We start from the raw sequence: 20140 nt of genomic DNA on the forward strand, positions 1-20140 counted from the left end.
AAGGGCAGCATGGACAAGTTGGGCCAAAGGGTCTGTTTCCATGCTGTAAATCTTGATGACTCTATGACTAATTAGAGATGGCCAATAAAAGTTGGCTAGCCAGCGGTGCCCACCTTCCAAGAAAGAATTAAAAACGTTGGACGGGATTTTCCGGCTACACTCGCCCCAAGACCGGAAAATCCCGTCCGAGGTTACTGGACTTCTGCGTGATCCGTGTCACGCCTGCTGCAATTCCTGTGGCAGGCGGGGCAGGAAAGTTCTGTCTATTGAGTCGATTGAGACGCTTAAAATGTTAGATGAGATTCAGGGCAGAAGGGGAACAATGAGGGGATACAATCGGAAAGTTGGAGGTAGGAATTTCTGGGATGAGATCAGGAAGCATGTCTTCACAGTTGGGACCTACTCCCAAATAGGTCCTGGATGGTGGGGGTAGGGTGGTAATGTGAACTCATTAGACTGAGATCCATAGATTTTAGTTGGAAAACAGAATCAAGGGAAGCAATGACTAGTAAATGGCATTAAGATTCAAACTGAAAGGCTCGAGGGATTGAAGTATCCCATTCCCATGGAATCTGCATTTATATTACGGATACAGGGACCTCACACAGGGCATCCCATTGCTGACTTTGACAGAACTGATTGTGTAGTCATGAGCACAATCTGAACCAGGTTCCGCATGTCATTGAGTTATTTATCTGTATGGCCGTCACTCCACAGAAACATCCTTCAAGACTTGGATTTTAATATTAAATGTGTTAACACAGGTTTGAAATTCCTTCAGCCAACCTGACTGAAAGGAGATGGACTCATTATAGAATCCCTACAGTGTAGAAGGAGGCCATTCGGCCTATCGAGCCTGCACCCACAATGATTCCACCCAGGCCCTATCCCTGGAACCCCATTTATTTGCCCTGCTAATCCCCCTGACACAATGGGCCAATTTATCATGGCCAATCCCCCTAACCCGCTCATCTTTGGACTGTGGGAGGAAACTGGAGCAACTGGAGGAAACCCAAGCAGACACGGGGAGAATGTGCAATCTCCAAACAGACAGTGGCCCAAGACAGAAATTGAACCCGGGTCCCTGGTGCTGTGAGGCATTAATGAACAGAACTGGCAGGTTATCTATTCAGGGTGGCATTCTCACCCACACAGCAAGAGTTCTCCTTCTTTGAGGAAAGATGTAAATTGTTTATGATTTACATAGACGATTTGGAGTTGGGGACCAAGTGTAGTGTGTCAAAATTCGTAGATGACACTAAGATGAGTGGCAAAGCAAAGTGTGCAGAGGACGCTGGAAGTCTGCAAAGGGATATAGATAGTCGAAGCGAGTGGGCAGATGGAGTACAATGTTGGTAAATGTGAGGTCATCCATTTTGGTAGGAATAACAGCAAAATGGACTATTACTTAAATGGTAAAAAACTGCATCATGCTGTTGTACAGAGGGATCTGGGTGTCCTTGTGCAAGAATCTCAAGGAGTTGGTTTGCAGGTGCAGCAGGTAATTAAGAAGGCAAATGGAATTTTGTCTTTCATTGCTAGAGGGATGGAGTTTAAAAACAGCGAGGTTATGTTGCAGCTGTATAAGGTGCTGGTGAGGCCACACCTGGAGTACTGTGTACAGTTTTGGTCTCCTTACTTGAGAAAGGATATACTGGCCCTGGAGGGGGCGCAGAGGAGATTCACTAGGTTGATTCCAGAGTTGAGAGGGTTGGCATAAGATAGATAAGATAGAAGCAAGGAAGTTGTTCCCACTGGCGGGTGAAACTAGAATTAGGGGGCACAGCCTCAAAATAAGAGGGAGCAGATTTGAGACTGAGTTGAGGAGGAACTTCTGTGAATCTGTGGAATTCCCTGCCCAGTGAAGCAGTTGAGGCTTCCTCATTGAATGTTTTTAAGACAAGGATAGATAAATTTTTGAACAGTAAGGGAATTAAGGGTTATGGTGAGCGGGCAGGTAAGTGGAGCTGGGTCCACAAAAAGATCTTATTGCCATGATCTTTTTGAATGGTGGAGCAGGCTTGAGGGGCCAGATGGCCTACTCCTGTTCCTAGTTCTTATGTTCTTATTTACGTTTAAATGCATTAGGTTTACTAGGCCAACACCAGGATTGGGCAGGTTGTCTTATGGGGAAAGGTTGGAGAGGTTAAGTTTATATCCACCAGAGTTTCAAAAAAATAAGAGGTGACTTGACTAAAACCTCTAAAATCCTGAGAGGGTATGGGCAGGGAGGATGTGGAGAGGATGTTTCCTCTTGTGGGAGAACCTAGAACCGGGGGACCACTGCTTAAAAATAAGGGGTCGCTCATTTAAGGCAGAAACTAGGAGAATTTTGTCTCTCGAAGGTTGGGGAATAAACGGAGCTGATGTGATTAACAGGCCTTTTAGTGAATCCCTGAACGGACAAGAAACCAAGGAATGGGGATGGGGTGGGATTTCCCTCCCTTTCCTTGGGAAGTCAGAAAGGCAAAGGGGTATATGTAAAGTAATTCATATCATGTCAGATCTCAGGAACTTGGTCTCATTAAGAATAATTCACTTATTTTAATCTCAAGCCCAGTCAGAATTAGAACATTGAGCAGGAGAAGTTAAGTTGCTAATGTGGGGTCTGGCACATAGGAGAATAGGAACAGGTGTAGGCCATTTGGCCCCTCGAGCCTGCTCTGCCATACAATCAGATCATGGCTGATCATCTATACCGCTTACTATCCCATATCCTTTGACATCTAGAAATCTATTGATCTGAGAATTGAACATACTCAGTGACTCCACAACTCTTATGGGTAAAGAATTCCAAAGATTCACCACCCTCTCAGTGAAGAAATTCTTCCTCATCTGAAATTCTTCCTCATCATTCTGAGACTGTCTCCCTTAGTTCTAGGCTCCCTCAGGCCAGGGGGAACATCCATCCTGCATCTATCCAGTCGAGAGCTGCAAGAATTGCGTATGTCTGATTTATGGCATAAAATATGTTTCTTGATTTGTAAGGAAGGGTTTGAACCACTACAATTTGTACCAGGCAGCACCATGGCATTGCTGCCTCACAGCTCCAGAGCCCTGGGTTTGATTCCCGACTTGGATCACTGTCTGTGCAGAGTTTGCACATCCTCCCCATGTGTGCGTGGGTTTCCTCCAGGTGCTCCGGTTTCCTCCCACTGTCCAAAGATGTGCGGGTTAGGTGCATTGGCCATGCTAAATTGCCCTTGAGTGTCCTGGGATGCGCAGGTTAGAGGGATTAGCAGGGTAAATATGTGGGGATGACATGGATAGGGCCTGGTTGGAGTTGTTGTCAGAATGACCTCCTTCTGCACTGCAGGGAATCAACGATTCTAAGTTCAGTGAAGGTAATGTTTTATTGATCATGATCATCGTCTCTGGATACAAAATAAACGAGGCTAACAATTTGTAGCTGGCCTTATCATAATTCTGGCCTGCTTGTGAACGATTGGAGAAGTGCGTGAGGGTTTGGTTGAAAGAGGTGTTAATCCAGTTTGGATTACAAAGGCACGTGATAGTTAGGTTTCCATGTTACACCATCGAGTGATTACATATTGGGCAGTTTTTTTTTAATTCATTCATGGGACATGGGCGTCACTGGCTGGGCGGGCATTTATTGCCCATCTCTAGTTGCCCTTGGAAGGCAGTTGAGAGTCAACCACATTGGTGAGGCACTGGAATCTACCAGGTAAGGACAGCAGATTTCCATCCCTAAAGAACATTAGTGACCCAGATGGGTTTCATGGTCATCAGTAGATAGACTCTTTAATTCCCGATGTTTTTTATTGAATTCAAATTCCACCATCTGCCATGGCAGGATTCGAACCCGGGTCCCCCAGAACATTAGCTGAGTTTCTGGATTAATAGTCTATCGATAATGCAACTAAACCATCGCCTCCCCAGAAGTATGTGTGTGTATAGCATCTGTAGCAGGTTGGTGCGGTACTAGCATTCGTGTCTCTGTGGCACAAGGTTCTGGGTTCAAACCCCACTCTAGGTCTTGAGCACAAAAATAATCAAGGTTAACAATGCAGTGCAGCGCTGAGGGAGTGTTGCACTGACAGAGACACTGGGGTGATTTTTCCCATTCCGCTCACCATGGAAAATCCTGTCCTGTTGGACGAGATGTTAAAGTGAGGCCACCCTCAGGTGGATGTAAAGGATCCCTATTTGGAAGAAGTGTGGGGGAGTTATCCCTGGTGTGCTGCCCATTACTTATCCGTCAATCGACATCACAAAAAACAGACTGTCTGACTGTGGGATCTTGCTGTGCACAAAGTGGCTGTCAAGTTTCCTGCAATGGCTGCACTTCAAAAGTACTTCACTGGCTAAAGTTTCTTGTGATGTCCAGCGATTAAGTGCTATTCAAATCACAATCTCGGAACTCGCTACCTAACAGCGTACCTACACCTCAGGGACTGCACGGGTTTGAGAAGGCAGCTCACCACCACCTTCTCAAGGGCAATTAAGGATGGGCAACAAATGCCGGACTAGCAAGTGGTGCCCAAGTCCCATGAATGAATAAAAAAACGGAAATGCAAGTCTTTCTTTCACATTCTCTGGACACTAACTGAGACTGAGGTATTCCAGGACACCAGAGTAACAAGGGTTAGTGAAATTCTGTGGTAAAGTTTACCCACAGAATGTAGTTGAAGCCAAAACGTTATCTGATTTCAAGAAGAAATTAGATACAGCTCTGGGGACTGAAGGGATGTGGGGGGATTGGGGGATTGGGGGGTGGGATTAGGATATTGAATTTGATGATCAGCTATGATCGAAATGAATGGTGGAGTAGGCTCGAAGGCCAAATGGCCTACTCCTGCTTCTAACTTCTATTCATAAAATCCCTACAATGCAGAAGGAGGCCATTTGGCCCATTGAGTCTGCACCGACAACAATCCCACCCAGGCCCTATTCCCATATCTCCATGCATTTACCCTAGCTAATCCCCCGACACTCGGGGCAATTTAGCACGGACAACCCACCTAACCCGCACATCTTTGGACTGTGGGGGGAAGCCAGAGCACCCAAGGAAACCCACGCAGACACGGGGAGAATGTGCAAACTCCACACAGGCAGTCACCCAAGCCGGGAATTGAACCCAGGTCCCTGGCGCTGTGAGGCAGCAGTCTAACCACCATGCCACCTATGTTAATTGAAATGATTGAAGAGTTATGGTGTAGAAGGAAAACATCCAGCCCACTGTCTCTGCGCAAACCAATGCTATCTAGCCAAATCTCATTTCGAAGTCACATATTTGAGGTGCAAAAATAAGAGAATGATTTATTGGCCTAATGAGGGAATGATTTATTGACCTAATGTTGCTGGAAGCGACATAGGTGATGTTGTGAAATCAAACATACTGGGCAACGTATAGGAGCAAGCAAAAGCTGGCAAGGCCAGTTTCAGCATGTGAGTCTCCAAAAGACAGAGTGTACCTGTTGACACAGAGGGAGATCAATCCAGTCCGCCTTCTTATTCCAAAGGGGAGGCAGACTGCAGTGGGGAACAACACCAACCCTGCACTTACAACAGCACCATTCATGTTGTGATACTTCCCAAGGAGCAAGCTTTGACACATAGACAGATACGAGGACGGGTGGTCAAAAGTTTGGTCAAAGAGATGGTTTTTTTGAAAAAATACTTCAGGGGATGTGGGCATCGCTGACCAGGCCAGCTCTTGTTGCTCATCCCTAATTGCCCTTGAGCTGAGTGACTCACTTGGCCATTTCAGAGGGCAAGTTAAGAGTCAACCACCTTGCTGTGGCTCTGGGATCACATGTAGGCCAGACCAGGTAAGGACGGCAGATTTCCTTCCCTAAACGACATTGGTGAACCAGATGGGTTTTTCCAACAATTGCGGTCGCCGTTTTTATAACCGGCTTTCAATGCCTACTTCTAAATTTATTGAATTTAAATTCCGCCAGCAGCTCTGGTAAGATTTGAACCTTTGTCCCGGATTAGCCTGGGTTTCAGGATTAAAGTCCTACGTTCACCCTACTTAAGGAGTGGGGAAACAGAGAGTCACGGAGGTTTAGAAATTCCAGATGTTAGGGTATAGGCAACTGGGACTGAAACATAACTCAAATGGACAGCAGACTCAAAACTATTACAGTAAGTAATTCCATCGATTCCCTGCAGTGCAGGAGGAGGCCATTTGGCCCATTGATTCTGCACCAACCCTCTGAAAGAGCGCTCTCCACTCCCCCCATTTGCACACCCTCATTCATTGATCATGCCCAATCCACCTAACATTCTTATTTTTAGGCACTAAGGGGCAGTTTAGCGTGGCCAATCCACCTCGTCTGCACATCTTCAGACTGTGGGAAGAAACGGGAGCACCCGGAGGAAACCCACACAGACACGGGGAGAACGTGCAAACTCCACACAGACAGCGACCCAAGCCGGGAATCGAACGCGGGTCCCTGGCGCTGTGAGGCAGCGGCGCTAACCGCTGTGCCACCGTGCTGCTTGTGGAATGATCCAAAAGCAGGAGCCAGGTACTTGCAACTGCAGCCACTCTTTGGGGTAGGATGTGGCTGATGTAACTACTTTAGGTGTTTAGATGGGAACTGGGTGAGTACAGGAGAGAACAGGGAATAAAACATTCTGCTATTAAGCTGAGGTAGGTAGCTGGAACATGCAGTGTCACACAGAGGACAAGCACAAAGGCAAGTGAGTCAGATGCCCTGCTTCTGTGCTGTACATTCTGTGTATATTCTGTGTATATTCCATGCAGTTGTATCTAAATTGATGGAGGATCAAAACTGAGGGCTACTGGTTTGCCAGGCCTAATTCAGGTGTCCTTGTGCAGGAATCTCAAGGAGTTGGTTTGTGGGTGCAGCAGGTAATTAAGAAGGCAAATGGAATTTTGTCCTTCATTGCTAGAGGGATGGAGTTTTAAAACAGCGAGGTTATCTCTATAAGACCATAAGACATAGAGCAGAATTAGGCCACTCGGCCCATCGAGTCTGCTCCGCCATTCAATCATGGCTGATATTTTTCTCATCCCCATTCTTCTGCCTTTCTCCCTAGCTCCTGATCCCCTTATTAATTAAGAACCTATCTATCTCTGTCTTAAAGACACTCAATGACCTGGCCTCCACAGCCTTCTGCAGCAAAGAGTTCCACGGATTCCCCACTCTCTGGCTAAAGAAATCCTCCTCATCTCTGTTTTAAAGGAGTATAAGGTGCTGGTGGGGCCACACCTGGAGTGCTGTGTACAGTTTTGATCTCCTTACTTGAGAAAGGATATACTGGCGCAGGAGGGGGTGCAGAGGAGATTCGCTAGGTTGATTCTGGAGTGGAGAGGGTTGGGTTATGAGAAGAGGAGAGACACTCATTGGAATTCAGAAGAATGAGGGAGGGGATCTTATAGAAACATATAAAAGTATAAAGGGAATAGATAAGATAGATAGAAGCAGGGAAGATGTTTCCACTGGTGGGTGAAACCAGAATGAAGGGGCATAGCCTCAAAATAAGGGAAGCAGATTTAGGACTGAGTAGAGGAGGAACTTCTTCACACAAAGGGTTGTGAATCTGTGGAATTCCCTGCCCAGTGAAACAGTTAAGGCTACCTCATTGGATGCTTTTAAGGCAAGGATAGATAGATTTTTGAACAGTAAAGGAATTAAGGGTTACGGTGAGTGGGTGGGTAAGTGGAGCTGAGTCCACAACAAGATCAACCATGATCTTATTGAATGGCAGAGCAGGCCCGAGGGGCTAGATGGCCTATTGCTGTTCCTCATTCTTATGTTCTTATGTCTCACTGTTACCCTTTAGTCCTTTGCCATTTTCACAATGTGCAGGAGGAATTTCCGAATCTAAGGAGAATGAGAGTGAGAGAGATGGATAGAGGGAGAGAGAGAGAGAGAGCGAGACGGTCTACAATACTGGTACTCACTTGCCGTCCCACACGGTTGTTATGGAGCCTCATCCGCGAGTGAATGTCCTTGTAGGTTTCCCGGGAATCCAGAAAGTCCCTGGAGAACTTGTCGCCGTATTCCACATCGGGACTGCAGCCGCCCCATTCCCAGGAGTCCTGGGGTCCCGGCAGGTCGGCAGGCAGGGGCTCGAGTACCCCGTGCACCATGCCCTTGCCCCGGTTCAGGGCCTCCAGCTGGAGCCGGTTCAGTTTGAGTCGGAACGCTTCCTCGTCACCTCGGCGCTTGTCATCACAGCTGCAGGCTTTGAGCTTACCCAAACTGCAGGCGTTGGAGACGGCGTGGACCACTCCGGCTGCCGCAATGGCGTACGCGTACGCACTTTCCCTAAAACCTGCGCACAGATCAAGGCAAAACAGATTGCTTAGAACACCCTATACAGATTGTTACACAGAGAGAAAAAAATATTGCACTGATATTAATATCACAGTTTGGTATGGGCTCCTGCTCTGCCCAAGACCGCAAGAAACCATAAAAGGTCATGAATGTAGTCCAGTCCATCACACAAACCAGCCTCCCATCCACTGACTCTTCCTGCTTGGAAAAGCAGCCAGCATAATTAAGGACATCACACACCCTGGACATTTTCTCTTCCCCCTTCTTCCATCAGGAAAAAGACACTAAAATCTGAGGTCACGTACCAACCGACTCAAGAACAGCTTCTTCCCTGCTGCTGTCAGACTTTTGAATGGACCTACCTCGCATTAAGCTGATCTTTCTCTACACCCTAGCTCCGACTGTAACACTACATTCTGCACTCTCTCCTTTCCGTCTCAATGAATGGTATGCTTTGTCTGTATAGCACGCAAGAAACAACACTTTTCACTGTACGTTAATAGATATGACAATAATAAATCAAATGAAATACAGGTATTTCTGTGTTACCCAATAAAACATGATGGCCAGAATTTTACTGTCCTGCCTGCCACAGGAATCGGAACAGCCGAGAGATGGAGGATGGAAAGGCCCATTGACCTCGGGTGGGATTTTACGGTTTCAAGTCGAGCACTGCCAAAGAATCCCGCCCAGTGGGTTCATGCAATTGAAAGGGACATGGGAAGTAGGAGAAAGGACAAACGTGAAGGCCTGAGATGAGGTTATGTTCACACTCACTCTGGGCCCAATGCTTCATGTCCGCACTACAAACATAACCATTCCTTTTGCCTTTTACCCCGTGACATCTTTGTCATGGCATGGTGGCATAATGGTTAGCACTTCTGCCTCACAGCGCCAAGACCCCGGTTCGATTTCCAGCTTGGGTCACTGTCTGTGTGGAGTCTGCACATTCTCCCCGTGTCTGCGTGGGTTTCCTCCGGGTGCTCCGGTTTCCTCCCACAGTCTGAAAGATGTGCTGGTTAGTTGCTATGGCCATGCTATATTCTCCCTCAATGTACCCAAACAAGCGCCAGAGTGTGGATTTTCACAGTAATTTCATTGCCGTGTTAATGTCAGCCTACTTGTGACTAATAAATAAATAAACTTATAAAATCTCCAGCCCCTGACTCTCTCCCAGACCTTTCCTTCTGTGCAACTTTTCCGTCCCTCTTTCAGAGGCACAGAACCCTTCATTTTTCCACCTCGAATTGGTTCTGAAGAAGAGTCCCATTTGCCTTTAAACATTAACTCTGTTTCTCTATCTGCAGCTGCTGCCAGACCAGCTGAGTTTGTCAGTTTTTGGTTCGATATCTCCTTACTCTGGAATATACATGAATGGCTTATCCAGTAACGCACTGGGTTACTTTATAACACACATAAATGTGATAGTCATTAATCTAGTGGGTTAACATAGAACATGCCAGGTTGCTAAACCCAATCACACCTTAAATTACTCAAAATATACAAGAATGTTAGACCCCATGAAAATAACATTCCAACCCCCCCCCCCGACCCCGCCACATTGGGGGGGAATGGTCATGCGATGGTCAGGAACGTACTGCGGTGGGGGCACAGGCGGTGGGATCTTCCGGTTTCTTCGGTGGAAAAGGTGGATTGGAATTCTCCGGTCTCACGCGTCCTGTTACCGCTGCCAGCGGGAGTGGAGAATTCGGTGCTCAGCCAAATCTCCATTTCGCCGCAGCGGGACTGGAGAATCCCAGCCGCGGGCCAGGTTCCGACTGGGTTTCCCCCGCTGTTCGCAGTCTCTTCCACCAGGGTGCCCGAGGCGGTGGTGGGGGGTGGGGGGGGGGGGTCGCAGTTGACGGGACTGGAATATCCTGCTGGCGAGGATGGCTGGAAAATGTCGCCACTGGAGTTGCCTTTGTGTAGCACCCTCACTGCAGCAAAGTTTTGCCCGGTACTTTATAAGAACCTCATCAAACGTGATTTGGCACAGAGAATATTAGGGCAGCTTCCAAAAGCTTCGTCCGTGGGGTAGCTTTTAAAGAAACAGTGTTGGAGAGGCAGTTACGTTCGGGGGGGAGGGGGTGGTGGGAGAGTGGAATTCCAGAACTTCAGGGTAAGGCACGACCAACAATATAGAAATGATGAAAGTTGAAGATACTTAAGCAGCCAAAGTTGGACGGCACAGTGGTTAGCACTGCTGCTTCACAGCCCCAGGGTCCTGGGTTCGATTCCCAGCTCAGGTCACTGTCTGTGTGGAGTTTGCACATTCTCCTTGTGTCTGCATGGGTTTCCTCCGGTTTCCTCCAACAGTCCAAAGATATGCGGGTTAGGTCATGCTAAGAAATTGCCCCTTAGTATCCAGGGATGTGTAGGTTAGAGGGATTAGCGGGTATAACATGTAGGGATATTGGGGTAGGGCCTGGGTGGGATTGTGTTTGGTGCAGACTCGATGGGCTGAAGGGCCTCTTTTTGCACTGTAGGGTTCTATGAATGTAGAGATCTCAGCGGGTTAGAGGAAAGTACAGAGATTGGAAATGGTGGTGCCACGGGGAGACTTAAAATGAAGGATGAGAATTTAAACATTGAGTTGTGGTTTAACCAGACGCTAATGTAGGTCAGTGAGCAAACTGATCGACCCCCCCATGTCACTGGCCATGAATAGGATAGGCAAATAAAACACAAGTTTCCAACCTGTTCCAGCTGTTGGATGTAGGATTACATGGGAACAAAACACAGAAAGAGGCCATTTGGCCCATCTGGTCTCTGCTGGTGTTTATGCTCTACCCGAGGCACATTCTGACTTCCCTCATCTAAATCTATCATCGTAACTTCCTGTTCCCTTCACCCTCATATACCTCACCAGCTTCCTGTGAAATATACCTCTGCTAGTTACGTCAACCACTCCCTGCGGGAGCGAGTTCCACGTTCTTTGGGTGAGGAAGTTAGTCCTGATTGGATTTCTTGGTGACTATCTTACATTGATAGTCTCTGGCCATTCTCTCACGGGGGATGTCGCAATCTGTGAAACGGCCGCCAGCTCAAACAAGTTTCAGGTGGAAGGTGTACCAACTGAGGGGGAGATTGTCACGGGAGAGCTCATAATGGATTTGAGGCTTATTTACAAATTCAATCGTGGGACGTGGGTGTTGCTGGCTGGCCGGCATTTATTGCCCATCCTTCGTTGCATTCTACGTTAATGGCCCCGGCTCTCCTCATCACCCTCCCTGCCCTCCCACCCATCACTGTCTCCTCAACCGGATGGGGATGAGAGAGCCTTCTCCCAATCACCTGATAAAGTCGCAACATTATGTTAAACCTCACTGCTAAATCCACTCCCTGCCCTCTTTGCTGCAGTCAAAATGGTTCCCATGCCTCTCCGTGTAATGACAGTTTCCCACCAGCTTGTTTTCTGAATGAATCTTAGTGATGTTTTCCGTAACGAGCTTTGGTCTTTCACCCAGACTCCTCACCAGAAGAAAACAATCATTACAGCAACTGCTTGTGCGGTCTGTGAAAGGAACATTCCCGGAAGTGATACAGACAGGTAACTACAAGGAAAATGGCCATTCTGCCCAACCAGACTGTGCTCATCCTCCGAGCGATCAAATCGTCTGAATCGCACTTCACACATCGTAGGATCCAACAATGCAGAAGGAGGCCATTCAGCCCATCAATCCGCACTGACCACAATCCCACCCCGGCCCCATCCCCGTATATTTGCCCTGCTAGTCCTGACACTCGGGTCAACATAGCATGGCCAATCAATCGACATAACCTGCACACCTTTGGGCTGTGGGAGGAAACCGGAGCATCCAGAGGAAACCCACGCAGACACAGAGAGAACGTGCAGACTCCACACAGACAGGCACCCGAGCCAGGAAGTGAACCCAGGTCCCTGGCGCTGTGAGGCAACAGCACTAACCACTGTGTCACTGCCCAAACATCCTGTTGCTATGTCCTTTAATCGGTTTTCTCTTAAACATTGAAATTGTCCCTACCCAGTTTCCTCCCACAATCTGAAAGACGTGTTGGTTAGGGTGCGTTGGCCATGCTAAATTCTACCTCAGTGGACCTGAACAGGCATCAGAGTGTGGCAACTAGGGGATTTTCATTGCAGCGTTAATGTACGCTTTACTTGTGACACTAATAAATAAACTTTAAAAAACTTTACTCCAACTACTGACACTGTGCACCATTGCACCAAATTTGCAATCATTCAAATAATAGTGAACTAGTCCAAGTGCACAGTAAATGACCAAAGGCTAACACACAAATATATGAATTAGAATAGAATTCTACAGTGCAGAAGTAGGCCATTTGGCCCATCGAGTCTGCACCGATAACAATCTCACCCATGCCCTATCTCCATAACCCCATGCATTTACCCTATCTAGTCCCCCTGACACTAATGGGCAATTTAGCATGGTCAATCCACCCAACCCGCACATCTTTGGAGGAAACCGAAGCACCCAGAGGAAACCCACACAGGTACGAGAAGATCTTGCAAACCCCACACTGGTCGTCACCCAAAGCTGAAATCGAAGCCAGGTCCCTGGTGCAGTTAAGTAGCCATGTTAACCACTGTGCCACCATGCCACCCAATGATGAAGTTATTCCCTTCGATGCCTGTGTGTCAATGCAAATACCTGAAGGTGAGAAGAGATTGAATAAACTGGGATTGTTCTCCCTGGAAAGACAGAGGCTGAAGGACGACCTGATAGATGTCTAGAACATTATGAGGGAAGCTTTTTCCCAGGCTAGAAATGACAATTACAATTATGTTCTTATGTTCTTATGTTACAAGGGGACACAAGTTCAAGGTAAGGGGGGAAAGGTTCAGTGGAGATGTGCGGGGGACGTTTTTTACACAGAGAGGGAGGTGGGGGCCTGGAATGCACTGCCCAGTGAGGTGGTTGAGGCAGGCATGTTAGGGACATTTAAGACGTATCTGGATAGACACATGAACAGACAGGGAATTCAAGCGATTGGCCTAGGTGGGACAATGTGATCAGCGCAGGCTTGGAAGTTCTTAATTCCTGTGCTGAACTGTTCCTTGTTCTTTGAGCTTCAGGGCGACAGGGAAAGCGTGAGGCTGTGGGGTTTGTTTTAGATTGCTGGAGTCAGCACTGACGGGATGGGCTGAGTGGGCCTGTCCCCGTACTGTGCTGTAAGCCTGCACAGTTCCACAGGTCTGTGCTGCTGTATGACATGTTCCACTGATGGGTGCATATCAAAGGCAATCATCTGACTCATTCTTTCCCAGGTTTGTGAATCTGATGCCTGCTCGGCACTTTCTGGCAGTTGCATCTTTTATTTATTCGATTTCAGACAACTACATTCACATTGAACCAGAATGCTTGAAATAAAGTTTGAGAGAAGATAACAAATAAAGAGGCAAATAGACACAGAGCCATTACAGGAAGATACAACAATTTAAAAGAAAGATAAGTATAGGGACTTGGGAGAACAGACAGAAAGGTAAGTGCAAACATGTAAATCATACAATCCCTACAGTGCAGAAGGAGGCCATTCGGTCCATCGAGTGCACAGACTATCATAGAGTCATTGAGGTTTACAGCATGGGATCAGGTCCTTTGGCCCAGTTTGTCCATGCCCTCAGCTTCATGGTAAAAACTATTCTCAATTGCCTGCATTTGGCCCATATCATCCTTGACCCATATTACCATGAATGTCTAATGCTTTTTAAAAGACTAAATTACATCCACCTCTACTATTACCTCTGGCAGCTCATTCCAGACACTCACCACCCTCTGTGTGAAAAAATTGCCTCTCCTTCCCCTCTTACCTTAAACCTATGCCCTCTCGTTTTAGACTCCCCTTCCTTTGGGAAAAGATGTTGAGTATCTACCTTATCTAAGTCCTCATTATTTTGTAGATCTCTATAAGATCACCCCTGAAGCTCCTACACTCCAGGAGAAACTCCCAGTCTATCCAGCCTCTCCTTATAACTCAAATCATCAAGTCCCGGTAGCATTCTTTCTAGTTTAATGACATCCTTTCTACAATAGGGTGACCTGAAACTGTACACAGTATTCCAAGTGTGGCCTTACCAATGTCTTGTACAACTTCAACAAGACATCCCAACTCCTGTATTCAATGTTTTGGCTAATGAAACTAAGCATGCTGAATGCCTTCTTCACCATTCTGTCCACCTGCAACTCCACTTTCAAGGAACTATGAACCTGTACCCCTAGATTTCTTTGTTCTATAACTCTCCCCAACGCCCAACATTGACTGAGTAAGTCCTGCCCTGGTTCAAGCTATCAAAATGCATCATCTCACATTTATCTAAATTAAACTGCATTGGCCATTCGCCAGCCCACTGCTCCAATTGATCAAGATGCCAATCTTGATGTCATCTACAAACTTACTAACCATGCCTCCGAAACTTTCATCTAAATCATTAATATAAATGACAAATAACAGTAGGCCTAGCACCGTTCCCTGAGGCACACTGCTGGTCACAGGTCTCCAGTTTGAAAAACAACCCTCTACATCCACACTTTGTCTTCTGTCATCAAGCTGATTTTATATCCAGTTGGCTACCTCACCTGGATCTGGTGAGATTTAACTGTATTCAACAACCTGCCTTATCAAAGTCTACGTAGACAACATAAAATCATAGTATCATAGAATCCTTACAGTGCAGAAAGAGGCCATTTGGCCCATCAAGTCTGCACCGACCACAATACCACCCACGCCCTATCACCATATCCCCACATATTAACCCTACTAATCCCCCCGACACTAAGGGGCAATTAAGCATGGCCAATGCACCTAACCTGCACATCTTTGGACCGTGGGAGGAAACTGGAGCACCAGGAAGAAACCCACACAGACATGGGGAGAACATGCAAACTCCACACAGACAGTGACCGAAGCCAGAATCGAACCCAGGTTCCTGGAGCAGTGAGGCAGCAGTGCTAACCAAGAAACTTCTGCTAAACTCATCTCCAAATTCCTTGGCCTGGGGCTCGGCTCCTCCCTCTGCAACTGGACCCTGAACTTCCTAACCCACAGACCACAATCAGTAAGGATAGGCAACAATACTTCCTCCACAATCATCCTCAATCCTGGTGTCCCACAAGTCCATGTTCTCAGCTCCCTACCATACTCCTTATACACCTATGACTCTGCGGCCAAATTTCCCTTGATTTTCAAGTTTGCTGATGACACCACAGTATTGGGTGAGATCTCAAACAATGATGAGATGGAGTACAGGAAAGAGATAGAGAATCTGGTGAACAAATGCAATGACAATAATCTCTCCCTCAATGTCAACAAAATGAAGGAGATAGTCATCGGCTCCAGGAAGCGTAATGGAGGGCGTACATCAGTGGGGATGGAGTAGAAAGGGTTGAGAACTTCAAATTTTTAGGTGTCCAGATCACCAACAACCTATCATAGCTCCCCCCATGCCAACACTATTGTTAAGAAAGCTCACCAATGCCTCTACTTTCTCAGAAGAGTAAGGAAATTTGACATGTCCACTGTGACCCTCACTAACTTTTACAGATGCACTATGGAAATCGTTCTTTCTGGTTGTATCACAGCTTGGTATGGCTCCTGCTCTGCCTAGGACCACAAGGAACGACAAAAGGTCATGAACGAAGCCCGGTTCCCAGTCACTCAAACCAGCCTCCCACCCACTGACACTGTTTACACTCCCGTTGCCTTGGAAAAGCAGCCAGCCTAATCAAGAACCCCACGCACCTCAGTCATTCTCTCTTCCACCTTCTTCTGCTGGGAAAAAAACACAAAAGTCTGAGATCACGTACCAACCGACTCGAGAACGGCTTCTTCCCTGCTGCTGTCAGACTTTTGAATGGATCTACCTCGCATTAAGTTGATCTTTCTCTGCACCCTAGCTATGACTGCAGCACTACATTCTGCACCCTCTCATTCCCTCCTCTCTGAACAGTATGCTTTGTCTCTACAGCGTGCAAGAAACAATTCTTTTTATTGTTTACTAATACGTGTGACAATAATAAATCAAATCAAATCAAAAAGAAGGAGGCCATTCAACCCATCATGTCTGCACCAGCTCTCCAAATGAGCATGCGGATGCTGGAACCTGAAACCAAAAGAGAAAATGCTGGAAAATCTCAGCAGGTCTGGCAGCATCTGTAAGGAGAGAAAAGAGCTGACGTTTCAAGTCCAGATGATCCTTTGACAAAGCTGCTTTGACAAAGAGACACCTGGACTCGAAATGTCAGCTCTTTTCTCTCCTTCCAGATGCTGCCAGACCTGCTGAGATTTTCCAGCATTTTCTCTTTTGGCACCAGGGCTGAGTGCTGTTCCTCCTTAACACTGATAAGGAGATACCCGGACAGGGAAAAGACATGATTTCAGGGATGTCTTAGCCACGGGAAGAGAGGTAGAGAGATTCAGGGAGGGAGTTCCAGAGCTTGGAGCCTCAACCACTTTCCTCGTCACCTCCTACGCCTCAAGAGAGTTCTGAGTTCCTCCGATTCTGCCTTTTTCTTTCCTCCCAGTGGTGAGTGTACCTCCAGCTACCTGCCTCTCTAAACCCCTCGACCCATCTTCTCTCCTTCAACCCTCCTTGAAAACTGACCAAGCTTATGATCACCTATTCGGACATCACAGCGCCAGGGTGCCAGGTTCAATTCCCAGTTTGGGTCACCCCCGACCCCCCAGACCCCCAGTGTCTGCATTGGTTTCCTCCGGGTGCTCTGATTTCCTCCCACAGTCCGAAAATGTGCTGGTTAAGTGGATTGGTCGTGCTGAATTGCCCTTTGGTGTCATGGGGATTAGCCGGGTAAATACAAGGGGTTACGAGGATAGGGTCTGGGTGGGATTGTTGTCAGCACAGGCTCTGTGGGCTGAATGGCCTCCTTTTGCGCTGTAGGGATTCAACCACTTTATGAGGCTGACATTCACCCGCTGAAGCAGCTCTGGCTGTTCTACTGTTAGAAAGGTGCTAGTAAACGCAGCTTGTTGTTGTATACCTGGCTGCAGCTATGTGAACAGACAGGCCCCAGGAGCCCGGAGCAGATCACAACCGCACCCGCTGGGTCCTAGTGCTACCTGTCCTGACAAGCTCTGGCACTTTAATTTGCAAGTAATAATTTCGCAGCCAGGCTGGTGTCCATCAGCATTTGGCAACACTCCAAATAACTGCTGCTGCGAATTGGAACTTGCTCAGTTCAGCTTCAAGACTGAGGGACGTGTAATAAATGAACCCAATGTTGCGTGATTCCCCGCTTTAACAAGAAAATGGCAACGCAGTCAGAGATCTGCTGGAAATATATCAGCTTTTGGTGCAGAGGAATGGGATGGAGTTTGTCACTGGGTGTTTTTACACATTAGAGTGAGCGAGATCAGCACGCGTGACGATGGGCCTCTCCGCTTCGCCTCCTCTAAGACTTTATCTCAGTAAACCTTCAGCCACTCGAGCTAAAATCCCCTCGTGTCTGGGTGCTAATTATTAAAGATTCAAATTTAAACATTTGTTTATTAGTGTCACAAGTTAGGCTCACATTAACGCCGCAATGAAGTTACTGTGGAAATCCCCCAGTGGCCACACTCCGGCGCCTGTTCAGGTAGACTGAGGGAGAATTTAGCACGGCCAATCCATCTAACCAGCACATTGATTAGTGGATAGTCACTAATCCAGGGTGGAAGAGTTAATTACTAGGGGGTATAGGTTTGAGATGTAAGGGGTAAGTTTTAAAGGAGATGTACGAGGCAAGTTTTTTACACAGAGGGTGGTGGGTGCCTGGAACTCGCTGCTGGGGGAGGGAGTGGAAGCGGATACGATAGTGACTTTTAAGGGGCAACTTGACAAATACATGGATAGAATAGGAACAGAGGGATATTTTCCCCGGAAGGGTTTTAGTTCATTTGGGCAGCATGGTCAGTGCAGGCTTGAATGACCGGAGGGCCTGTTCCTGGGCTGTAATTTTCTTTGTCTTTCGGACTGTGGGAGGAAACCAGAGCAACCGGGGGAAACCCACACAGACACGGGTAGAACACGCAAACTCTGCACAGACACCGACCCAAGCCGGGAATCGAACTGGGGTCCCTGGTGCTGTAAGGCAGCAGTGCTAACCACTGTGCCATCGTGCTGCCCAACCATCAAGGATCTAACTATTCCCGTAATGCTAATCCCGTTTAGTAGCATTTGGCCTATAGCCTTGTACGCTGTGATGTTTCAAGTGTTCATCTAAATGCTTCTCAAATGTTGTGCGGGTTCCTGCCCCTACCACTCTTTCAAGTTTAAAGTTCATTTATTAGTGTCACAAGTAGGCTTACGTTAACACTGCAATGAAGTTACTGTGAAAACCCTCGAGTCGCCACACTCCGGCGCCTGTTTGGGTTACACTGAGGGAGAATTTAGCACGGCCAATGCTCTTAACCAACACATCTTTCGGACTGTGGGAGGAAACCAGAGCACCCGGAGGAAACCCACACAGACACGGGGAGAACGTGCAAACTCCACACAGACAGTGACCCAAGCGGGGAATCGAACTGGGGTGCCTCGCGCTGTGAGGCAGCAGTGATAACCTCCGTATCTCCCTTGCGGCCATGCAAAGCACCATTGGGCTTGTTTTCCTGCATGCTATATCAATGCAAGTCCTCAGAATCATTCAGTAAAGATGGAGTCCATTCAGCCCATCACGCTCGCTGGATCTTCGTGCTATCCGGTGAGCTCCACTCACCCATTCTTTCCCCATAACTCGTCAGATATCTCCTTTTCAAGCGTCCCTCCTCGCTCTGTTTCGAAAGAGACAACAGGATCTGCTTCCACCACACTTACAGGCATTGCTCTCCAGATTGTGACAACTTGCTGCTTCAAGAACAACTCACACCCCTGCCCTCCATGATCCCCCACCCCCCCCCCAACCCCAGCCCCCAAAAAGTGTTTGACCAACGTTCCCAAATCTTTGCCCTGTGATATCCCAAATTTCCCGTCAGTGGAAACAGTTTCTGTGGCTCTTGTTATTGAGTCATTCCTGAATCCTGCTGGTTTTCCCGATTATGTTTTATCTTGCAACATCCTTCTCTTCCCGTGACTCTGGGTTAATGTCCCAGGCTCAGAGTTTGGCGGGGGGGGGGGTGGGGGGGGGGGGGGGGGGGGGGGTGGGGGGGGCACTTTTTTGTGTTAGAAGGATGGGGTGGGGTGGGGAGGGGGTGGAGGCGGTTGTAAATGTAGGAGGGAGGGAGGATATAGCCTAACAAATAATTCAAGCAGGCAGGCACGCACAGATGCACTGACAACAGCAGAAAGTGGGAAAATGAATTAAACATTTAAGGAATCTGTCACTTCTGGTTAAGAGGAACAGGGAACATGTGCAGTAAAGAGAACAGAATCACTTAGTGCCAAATGGGAATGTGCTGAATGCAGCAGGCAGTTGGAACAGTTCTCCTACTCTACGATAGTCTGTGTTTATGATACATAGACAAAGGGAGTGAGGGAGAGAGGGAAAGAAATAGGGACAGCAGGAGAGGGAGAGGCAACAGGCCAAAGCTAGGGGAAGAACGTTCAGTAAAAAAGTATATCGAGAAAGTATTGATTTAACTTGGATATGGACACAGATGCCAAACCCAGTGTTTCGCCTGAAGTGAAATTCATATACAGTACATGTTTATATTAACTCTTCTGGTTGGATCTAACTGGGAAAATTGCAGCGCAGGTACATTGCAATATAGGATTTCACACTAAATCGTGCTTGTGAATGGCATCGAGAGCCACTCTCTGTATGCCAGGGGTACGTTTCCACTTGTACTTGGATTCTGACCTCTTGTGCATCCCTCACTCACATCACTCCACTAATTATAGCCACAGCACTGGCCCTCAGCTGTGGAATTTCCTC

At 47.4% G+C, this 20140-nt stretch overlaps 1 protein-coding gene across 1 annotated transcript in view; it reads right to left on the reverse strand.

The window, feature by feature from the left end:
- Positions 1 to 20140, reverse strand: part of wnt10a (wingless-type MMTV integration site family, member 10a) — a 70031-nt gene that overhangs the window by 36340 nt on the left and 13551 nt on the right. The window contains exon 3 of the mRNA XM_080198321.1: positions 7901 to 8274. Coding sequence (XP_080054447.1) covers positions 7901 to 8274 — 374 coding nt within the window. The remainder of the gene's footprint in view (positions 1 to 7900; positions 8275 to 20140) is intronic.

This window comes from Carcharhinus amblyrhynchos, chromosome 11, assembly GCF_965287045.1.
Source record: "Carcharhinus amblyrhynchos chromosome 11, sCarAmb.v2.hapA, whole genome shotgun sequence".
Classification (NCBI taxonomy): domain Eukaryota; kingdom Metazoa; phylum Chordata; class Chondrichthyes; order Carcharhiniformes; family Carcharhinidae; genus Carcharhinus; species Carcharhinus amblyrhynchos.